General features: G+C 46.4%; 1 protein-coding gene across 1 annotated transcript; it reads right to left on the bottom strand.

The window, feature by feature from the left end:
- Positions 1-332: 332 nt before the first annotated feature.
- On the bottom strand, positions 333-6,369 carry tspo (translocator protein). Its single transcript, XM_055650074.1, has 4 exons — positions 6,213-6,369; positions 3,569-3,755; positions 2,865-3,003; positions 333-1,227 (listed from the first exon to the last, which is right to left on the bottom strand). Exons 2-4 carry the CDS (start codon positions 3,745-3,747, stop codon positions 1,057-1,059), a joined length of 489 nt encoding a protein of 162 aa, XP_055506049.1. The 5' UTR covers positions 3,748-3,755; positions 6,213-6,369; the 3' UTR covers positions 333-1,056.
- Between the last annotated feature and the right edge of the window lie 4,292 nt (positions 6,370-10,661).

Below are 10,661 nucleotides of genomic sequence, written 5' to 3'. Positions count from 1 at the left end.
TCTGGAATTCTCTGCCACAGAGGGTAGTTGAGGTCAGTTCATTGGCTATATTTAAGAGGGAGTTAGATGTGGCCCTTGTGGCCAAGGGGATCAGAGGGTATGGAGAGAAGGCAGGTACGGGATATTGAGTTGGATGATCAGCCATGATCATATTAAATGGCGGTGCAGGCTCGAAGGGCCGAATGGCCTACTCCTGCACCTATTTTGTATGTTTCTATGTCTATGTAAGACTGTCACCATGTCTGGACTTGACTCTTGTACAGCTCCCTCTGGCTTTCATGAATCGTGCAAAACAACACACTGAGATTTATATTAACACAAGGATCTCCATGTGGCAAATTTCATTTCTCTTTAATTATTATTGATTTCCATAACACTCTTAAATCAAACAGTGCGCATGTATTAAGTAAGGGTATATATTAAACACACTCCACCCGTGAGAAGCAGCGATCAACGTAGACACAAGGAACCGCAGATGCTGGAATCGTGAGGAAAACACACAAAGTGCTGGAATAACTCAGGCAGCATCTCTGGAGGACATTTTTTGAAGGCACTGATAGGTAGATCGATTCTTGATTTGTACGGGTGTCTGGGGTCATGGGGAGAAGGCAGGAGAATGGGGTTAGGAGGGAGAGATAGATCAGCCATGATTGAATGGCGGATTAGGCTTGATGGGCCGAATGGCCTAATTCTGCTCCTATCGCCGTGAACCTTTGAACATATGACGTGGGGAGGTGGCGTTTCGGATCAAAAACAGCTTTTTTCCCCACGAGTAGTAGCTCTACTCAATAACCAATAGTCTGTAGCCTCCTTGTGCTGTGGAATTTTATTTCATTCACATGTTTAAACTGTAATGTGTTATTGTTAATGCTTTAATGTTTTAGATTTTGTTCTTAATTGTTTACTGTATGTCGTGTTGTTACTTGCGGGCGGAGCACCAGGGTAAATTCCTTGTATGTGAATATACTTGTTCCGACAAACGTCTTCATTCATTCATTCATTTGGACTCATCGATCCACCCGTTAATGGAGTTGAGCGCATGTGTGGCGAGCGGCACTACTCTGCCTTGGGCTTGTTGTCCCTCCAGATGCAGTAGTTGAGAGCACCGGCCAGGGTCAGCCAGGCCATGTAGGGCAGCATCAGGTAGGTTGCGGTGGGGCTGACACGGTGCCAACTCACCGTGGTTGCCGCTGCAGCCCCGTACACGCACAGCAACTCGACGAAAGCCTGCAGCAACAAGAAGAACGACAATAACACAGTGTGTGTAAACTGGAACTGCAGTCTATACACAATACACAATAGACAACAGGTGCAGGAGTAGGCCATTCGGCCCTTCGAGCCTGCACCGCCATTCAATCATGGCTTATCTGTCTCTCCCTCCTAACCCCATTCTCCTGCCTTTTCCCCATAACCCCTGACACCCGCACAAGTCAAGAATCGATCTATCTATCACTGCCTTCAAGAGATGCTGCCCGACCCGCTGAGTTACTCCAGCACTGATCATCCAACTCAGTATCCTGTACCTGCCTTCTCTCCATACCCCCTGATCCATTTAGCCACAAGGGCCACATCTAACTCCCCCTTAAATATAGCCAATGAACTGTGGCCTCAACGACACTTCTGCAGCAGAGAATTCCAGAGATTCACCACAATAAGTACATGAGTAGGCCATTCGGCCCTTCGAGCCAGCACCGCCATTCAATGTGATCATGGCTGATCATCCCCAATCAGTACCCCGCTCCTGCCTTCTCCCCATATCCCCTGACTCCGCTATTTTTAAGAGCCCTATCTAGCTCTCTCTTGAAAGTATCCAGAGAACCGGCCTCCACCGCCCTCTGAGGCAGGGAATTCCACAGACTCACAACTCTCTGTGAGAAAAAGTGTTTCCTCGTCACCGTTCTAAATGGCTTACCCCTTATTCTTAAACTGTGTGTGTGGTCCCTGGTTCTGGACTCCCCCAACATCGGGAACATCTTCTCGTAAGTAAACAGATATATATGCAGATGCAGTATAATGTGGATAAATGTGAGGTTATCCATTTTGGTGGCAAAAACTGGAAAGCAGACTATTATCTAAATGGTGGCCGATTGGGAAAGGGGGAGATGCAGCGAGACCTGGGTGTCATGGTACACCAGTCATTGAAAGTAGGCATGCAGGTGCAGCAGGCAGTAAAGAAAGCGAATGGTATGGTAGCTTTCATTGCAAAAGGATTTGAGTATAGGAGCAGGGAGGTTCTACTGCAGTTGTACAGGGTCTTGGTGAGACCACACCTGGAGTATTGCGCACAGTTTTGGTCTCCAAATCTGAGGAAGGACATTATTGCCATAGAGGGAGTGCAGAGACGGTTCACCACACTGATTCCTGGGATGTCAGGACTGTCTTATGAAGAAAGACTGGATAGACTTGGTTTATACTCTCTAGAATTTAGGAGATTGAGAGGGGATCTTATAGAAACTTACAAAATTCTTAAGGGGTTGGACAGGCTAGATGCAGGAAGATTGTTCCCGATGTTGGGGAAGTCCAGGACAAGGGGTCACAGCTTAAGGATAAGGGGGAAATCCTTTAAAACCGAGATGAGAAGAACTTTTTTCACACAGAGAGTGGTGAATCTCTGGAACTCTCTGCCACAGAGGGTAGTCGAGGCCACAGTTAATTTGCTATATTTAAGAGGGAGTTAGATGTGGCCCTTGTGGCTAAGGGGATCAGGGGGTATGAAGAGAGAGCAGGTACGGGATACTGAGTTGGATGATCAGCCATGATCATATTGAATGGCGGTGCAGGCTCGAAGGGCTGAATGGCCTCTACTCCTGCACCTAATTTCTATGTTTCTATATATTTCAGATGAATAGTGATTGTGTACATACCCAACCCACTCGATGGGCCTTGAAGAAGATTGGAGTCCACGCCCAGTTGAGGAGAAGTTGGGCTCCATATAAACCAAGGGGGACCAGCGCCTCGTCAGTGAATCCTCCAAGTTCCTTCCACACCAGGTAGGAGCCATAACTGTGGATGGAATACCATGGAGTCAGTCCAAGATAATAACTGACTCTGGAGAACGCAGGGCAGGTTTACAAGAATGATCCCAGGAATGAGTGGGTTAGCGTTTGACAGCACACTGGGCCTGTACTCGCTGGAGTTTAGAAGGTTGAGGAGTGGACCTCATTGAAAGTTACAGAATAGACAATGGACAATAGACAAAATTGCTGCCTGCGCCGTATATCTGTCATCATCGATTCTAAGAGGCGTGTGTGTGAGTTGTTGCCATGAGAACACGGCCTGGAAGATTCACTGGTACACAAAAATGCTGGAGAAACTCAGCGGGTGCAGCAGCATCTATGGAGCGAAGGAAACAGGCAACGTTTCGAGCCGAAACCCGGAAGGTTTCCGTGCGGTTCCCGGAGGTTGCAGGTAGTGGAAGCAGGTAGGGAGACTGACAAAAACCTCCGGGAACCGCACGGGAACCTTGGGCGGGGCGCAGAGTCTCCAGAGGTTTCCGTTCAGGTTTCCTAAGTGGGACAGGGGCATAAGGCTGCACCATGCGGGGAAGGTTGACCGAGGTGTGACCTACCCCATGCTGGTGTAGAGAGAGAACCAGACGGGACCAAAGGCCCAGTTGGGCGGGCACCAAGACGGCTTCTTCAACGTGGCGTACCAGCCGGTGATCTCTTCCCGGTAAGACCAACTGACAACGCTTGCCGCGTGCGGTAACACGGTGAAGCCGAAGGCGTGTACCCAGGTTGATGGCATCCTGGCGTCTGAAAGAGACAGAGGCATTTGTCCACAGATAGAAACATAGAAAATAGGTGCAGGAGGAGGCCATTCGGCCCTTCGAACCAGCACCGCTATTCATTGTGATCATGGCTGATCGATCATCCCCTATCAATAACCCGTGCCTGCCTTCTCCCCATATCCCGTGACTCCACTAGCCCCTAGAGCTCTATCTAACTCTCTCTTAAATCCATCCAGTGACTTGGCCTCCACTGCCCTCTGTGGCAGGGAATTCCATAAATTCACAACTCTCTGGGTGAAAAAGCTTTTTCTCACCTCAGTCTTAAATGACCTCCCCTTTATTCGAAGACTGTGTGGGGCCCCTGGTTCTGGACTCCCCCAACACTGGGAACATTTTTCCTGCATCTAGCTTGTCCAGTCCTTTTATAATTTTATATGTTTCTATAAGATCCCCCCCCCCTCATCCTTCTAAACTCCAGTGAATACAAGCCTAGTCTTTTCAATCTTTCCTCATATGACAGTCCCGCCATCGCAGGGATCAATCTCGTGAACCTACGCCTCACTGCAGCGATAGACTCAACACGCTGGAGTCAAGGCCCTGTCCCACTTGGTGATGTTTGTCGGCGACTGCCGGTGCCATATCAGTGTCGCCAACAGATTTCGATCATTTCAAAATCCAGTGGCGACAAAAAAAATGGTGCGATACTCGAAAAAACACAGCGGTCACGGCACTAATTTTTCGGTGACCTGATACGACATTCATCGATGCCGGCAGTCACCAAACAAATTGCCAAGTGGGACAGGCCCATAACTCAGCGGGAGAGGAAGCATCTCTGGAGAGAAGGAACGGCGACGTTTCGGGTCGAGACCTTTCTTCAGACTGAGACTCAGCGGACAGGGAAACGAGACATACAGACAGTGACATAGAGAGATATTGAACAAGTGAATGAAAGATATGCAGTCCCAGTCTGAAGAAGGGTCTCTACCCGAAACATCACCCATTCCTTCTCTCTGGAGACGCTGCCTGCCCCGCTGAGTTACTCCAGCATTTTGTGTCTATCTTATGTTTAAAACAGCAGCTGCAGTTCCTTCCTACCCAAAGCATTTCATGATCCAGGTTTTCAAGAAAACTTAATATCTCAGAATAAAGGCAATATTTTCAATGTAAAAACAGATGGTGCAAGCTTGCAGACACAAGGACTGCAGGTGCTGGTTCAAAATTCTGTTTAGGCGACCCCTTCTTTGATCATTGGTGCTTTTTGCTTATCTTTCATTCATTTTTTTGATCTCCTATATCCCTAATTTCCCTTTCCCCCAACTCTCAGTCTGAAGAAGGGTCTCGACCTGAAACGTCACCCATTCCTTCTCTCCAGAGATGCTGCCTGTCCCGCTGAGTTACTCCAGCATTTTGTGCCTATCTTTGCTGGAGTAACTCAGCGGGTCAGGCAGCATCTGTGGAGAACATGGATAGGTGACGTTTCACAGAGTGCTAGAGTAACTCAGCGGGTCAGGCAGCATCTGTGGAGAACATGGATAGGTGACGTTTCACAAAGTGCTGGAGTAACTCAGCGGGTCAGGCAGCATCTATGGAGCTAAGGAAATAGGCAACATTTCGGGCCGAAACCCTTCCGGGTTTCGGCCCGAAACGTTGCCTATTTCCAGAAGGTTCGGCCCGAAACGTTGCCTATTTCCTTAGCTCCATAGATGCTGCTGCACCATAACTCAGCGGGTCAGGCAGCATCTGTGGAGAACGTGGATAGGTGACGTTTCACAGAGTGCTGGAGTAACTCAGCGGGTCAGGCAGCATCTGTGGAGAACATGGATAGGTGACGTTTCACAGAGTTACTCCAGCACTTTGAGTCTTGTGTTTTTACACAGTAAAATGCTTTGTCTTGTACGCTATGTAATTAGATCAGACAATACTCTACACAAATACAATCAAATTCCAGTGAAATATGAAGAGCAAAGGGGAAGATACAGAGTGCAGAATCTAGTTCTCAGCATTGTAACGCATCAGTTCCACAGACAAAGTCTAATGTCCGCAATGGGGTAGAGGTGAATCGGACAGCACCCACGCTAATGGAACACATTTTCACAGCAGCCTCAGTTTTATCCAACACTGTGCCACTAATGTGTAGGAAGGAACTGCAGACGCTGGTTTAAACCAGAGATAGGCACAAAAAGCTGGAGTAACTCAGCGGGACAGGACAGGACAGGCAGCATCTCTGGAGAGAAGGAACGGGTCGAGTCCCTGCTTCAGACTGAGGGTCAGGGGAAGGGGAGACACAGAGATGAGGAACATGTTTTGCCCGCCACTGCAATAACGCGGCAGTCCATGCACTTTGCTCGCCTCCACCCACCCTTATGCAACTATTATGCAAAGCTTATGCAACTATCTCAAAACGTGTACTCAGCGAGGCAGTTCCCCTGAACCGGCCTGCAGTTTAAACAAGAGCAAAAAGCAGTCGGAATAAGGCACAAACCTTGCTAAACGTGGGAAACCCGAGAGCAAATTTAAAACAGAGGCAGAATTCCGACCGAGCAGTTCCTTCGCTGTGATTCCCACACTCAATGCTTGCAGCTTCCACCACTGTCAAACACACTGGGTCCGCGCAGGCCTTGGGCTAACAGCCACTGTTCCTGCTCCTCCCATCCCATGCACTTCCTGCTTCTCCTCCCATCCCCACTCATGTTACACAAGAAAGAGTTGCATGTTGTTCGCTGCCCCGCCACACAACTCTGCACTTTCACACGGTCTGGGTGAGACAATACACAGGTGGACAAAAGTGCTGGAGAAACATCACTCTGTAGTCACTCTGAGAAACGGCTACTGGAGTTTTCAACAGATCTTTGTTCAAAAGTTCGATATCCAGTATACAGGTTCTCCAGACACGTCTGCCCCACAACGGTGGTCTGCGCTGAACTATCGGGGGCAAGTGATAAACCCGAGCGCTGGGTTCAATCTCTGCGAGCGCCAGCAGACTCCGCTACAACCCATTCCTTCTCTCCAGAGATGCTCCCTGTCCCGCTGAGTTACTCCAGCCTTTTGTGTCTATCTTCATGGAGGTTCTACTGCAGTTGTACAGGGTCTTGGTGAGACCACACCTGGACTATTGCGTACAGTTTTGGTCTCCTAATCTGAGGAAAGACATTCTTGCCATAGAGGATTTCAGTATAGGAGCAGGGAGGTTCTACTGCAGTTGTACAGGGTCTTGGTGAGACCACACCTGGACTATTGCGTACAGTTTTGGTCTCCTAATCTGAGGAAGGACATTCTTGCCATAGAGGGTTTCAGTATAGGAGCAGGGAGGTTCTACTGCAGTTGTACAGGGTCTTGGTGAGACCACACCTGGACTATTGCGTACAGTTTTGGTCTCCTAATCTGAGGAAAGACATTCTTGCCATAGATGATTTCAGTATAGGAGCTGGGAGGTTCTACTGCAGTTGTACAGGGTCTTGGTGAGACCACACCTGGACTATTGCGTACAGTTTTGGTCTCCTAATCTGAGGAAGGACATTCTTGCCATAGAGGATTTGAGTATAGGAGCAGGGAAGTTCTACTGCAGTTCTACAGGGTCTTGGTGAGACCACACCTGGAGTATTGCGTACAGTTTTGGTCTCCTAATCTGAGGAAGGACATTCTTGCCATAGAGGATTTGAGTATAGGAGCAGGAAGGTTCTACTGCAGTTGTACAGGGTCTTGGTGAGACCACACCTGGAGTATTGCGTACAGTTTTGGTCTCCAAATCTGAGGAAAGACATTCTTGCCATAGAGGATTTCAGTATAGGAGCAGGGAGGTTCTACTGCAGTTGTACAGGGTCTTGGTGAGACCACACCTGGACTATTGCGTCCAGTTTTGGTCTCCTAATCTGAGGAAGGACTTTCTTGCCATAGAGGATTTCAGTATAGGAGCAGGGAGGTTCTACTGCAGTTGTACAGGGTCTTGGTGAGACCACACCTGGAGTATTGCGTACAGTTTTGGTCTCCAAATCTGAGGAAAGACATTCTTGCCATAGAGGGAGTATAGAGAAGGTTCACCAGACTGATTCCTGGGATGACAGGACTTTCATATGAAGAAAGACTGGATAGACTCGGCTTGTACTCGCTAGAATTTAGAAGATTGAGGGGGGATCTTATAGAAACGTACAAAATCCTTAAGGGGTTGGACAGGCTAGATGCAGAAAGATTGTTCCTGATGTTGGGGAAGTCCAGGACAAGGGGTCACAGTTTAAGGATAAGGGGGAAATCTTTTAGGACCGAGATGAGGAAAACATTTTTCACACAGAGAGTGGTGAATCTGTGTAATTCTCTGCCACAGAAGGTAGTTGAGGCCACAGTTCATTGGCTATATTTAAGAGGGAGTTAGATGTGGCCCTTGTGGCTAAAGGGATCAGGGGGTATGGAGAGAAGGCAGGTACAGGATACTGAGTTGGATGATCAGCCATGATCACATTGAATGGCGGTGCAGGCTCGAAGGGCCGAATGGCCTACTCCTGCACCTATTGTCTATGTTTCTATGTTTCAGTTTAAACCACCATCTGCAGTTCCTTCCTACTCTTTGCTCAGCGAAACAGGTCCTATTCTCATGATATTATTCACCTCAACTAAGTATTTTCTTCACCTCCGTTTGCTGCAGAGAATACAATCCCAGTTATCAAATCATACTTCAAAGTGAACAGAAAATTCCAGCCCTGTCAATATGTTCATAAATCCAGGGCTGCCAACATTGGGTGAGAGTTGGGAGTGAGAAATTGCGATAGACCAAGGGAGTGCAGCGACATTTCATACAATATATATATATATATATTAAATGTAATATTTGGTGTTATTTTTAACAAATGTTACATATTAAATATAATACCAAATATTACATTTAATACTCTTCACATTGCGTTTTTGATTTTTTGTCTTTGGAGCGAATTCTGTCTTTAATTTGTATATTGGTGATGTACTTATTATTTATTTTACTCCAACTATATGATTTTTCTCTCTTGTTAATTTCTGTAAGGTGTCCTTGAGACTTTGAAAGGCGCCTGCAAATAAAATGTATTATTATTATTATTATTATTAAATGTTACATATTATATTAAATATAATCAAATAATATATATGATATTATAATGTTATAAATACGATTAAATATAAGATAAATATTTATTAATAACATAATTAGATATTATATATGGTGTGATATATTATATTGTATATTATATCAAATTTTAAATATACTATTACATATTATATATGCCATTGTACATGGAATTGAATATTCTTGGTGGACAACAGACGGTTGATTTGAATCAGGCTTATTCACAATGTGATTCACCGCTAACGTGTCTTAACAATTGCAGCTGACACAACTGACCACAACGGTGATCTCACAGCGACTGAAGCAAAGATCCTATATCGGAGCAAGATAGACCACTCCTGCTAACTGCAATGGGCTGACGTGTAGTACGCAACGGAGCGGAACGTGGGCCTTTTCTTCATCCATTTCAGTAACCGGACCCGACCCGACCCGCAGTGTAATCAACGTTGCGGGGAAACAGTTTGTGTTAATAAATTAAAATTCTGCAAACGAGGAGAAGATTTTTACCAAATAACTTTTATTTTTACGAGGATGTTTCCGTAACCGGCTTCCGTCTCCGCACCAGTATCTTTGCTCCGCTACGGGATCTTTGGTGCGGAGACGGAAGCCGGTTACGGAAATGGGGCCAAAAATGACCCATGAATCTGCCCATGACCGCACTACGTCTGTTTCGTCGAGTGGACTATCTTGCTCGCTGTTGGGTCTTTGGCCACAATAGTGGTCTCACAACGACTGAAGGGCAGAGCCCTGAAAACTGCGCGAAAACACGACCCCTACCAGAGTCACGTGCGCGTGGATTCCAACCGCAGGGTTCGATGTTTGCAAGCACCAGCGGGTGACAATAGACAATAGACAATAGACAATAGACAATAGGTGCAGGAGTAGGCCATTCGGCCCTTCGAGCCAGCACCGCCATTCACTGTGATCATGGCTGATCATCCCCAATCAGTACCCTGTTCCTGCCTTCTCCCCATATCCCCTGACTCCACTATTTTTAAGAGCCCTATCTAGCTCTCTCTTGAAAGTATCCAGAGAACCTGCCTCCACCGCCCCCTCTGAGGAAAGAGAATTCTCACCACTCTCTGTGAGAAAAAGTGTTTCCTCGTCTCCTTTCTAAATGGCTTACTCCTTATTCTTAAACTGTGGCCCCTGGTTCTGGACTCCCCCAACATCGGGAACATGTTTCCTGCCTCTAGCGTGTCCAAACCCTTAACAATCTTTGCTACGGGTTCCGCTACACTATATTATATTGTTTATTGCATTAAATATTAAATATACTATTATCTATTGTATTAACAAATTATGTTATATTATATGTAGGAAACAAGCTGCAGGTTTTTAAGTTTTTCAAAAGTAAATTTGAAAAGTTAATGTAATGATTAAATATTATATATTATGTAATAAATTATATGTAATATTTGGTATTATGTGATATTGAATATAACATTTTATATCTATTTAATATCACATTTATACTGTTTTATTTATTCATGTGTGTATATATTAAAACAACGGTATATGGACACACTGATCTGTTCTGTATTCATGCCGTCTATGTTCTTTACGCCATATGCTAGAAGCAGCAGTGGTTTGTGGATGTGAGGTGGAATTGAGTTGCGGGGAGTGGCTGCCCCGGGGCCGGGATATAGGGGACACATTAGCGGGGCGGATGTAGGGACACATTACCTGGGGGGGACCGGAAGGAGGGGGAGGAGACAGCAAGGACTAACAAAAGTGGGGGTACATTAGCGGGGCGGAAGTGGGGGTACATTAGCGGGGCGGAAGTGGGGGTGCATTGGCGGGGCGGAAGCCACCGGGGGGGTACATTAGTGGGCCGGATGT

Source organism: Leucoraja erinacea, chromosome 19 (assembly GCF_028641065.1).
Source record: "Leucoraja erinacea ecotype New England chromosome 19, Leri_hhj_1, whole genome shotgun sequence".
Taxonomy (NCBI): Eukaryota; Metazoa; Chordata; class Chondrichthyes; order Rajiformes; family Rajidae; genus Leucoraja; species Leucoraja erinaceus.
The sequence above is the reverse complement of the archived record's forward strand: the minus strand, read 5'-3'. Positions and strand labels throughout refer to the sequence as shown.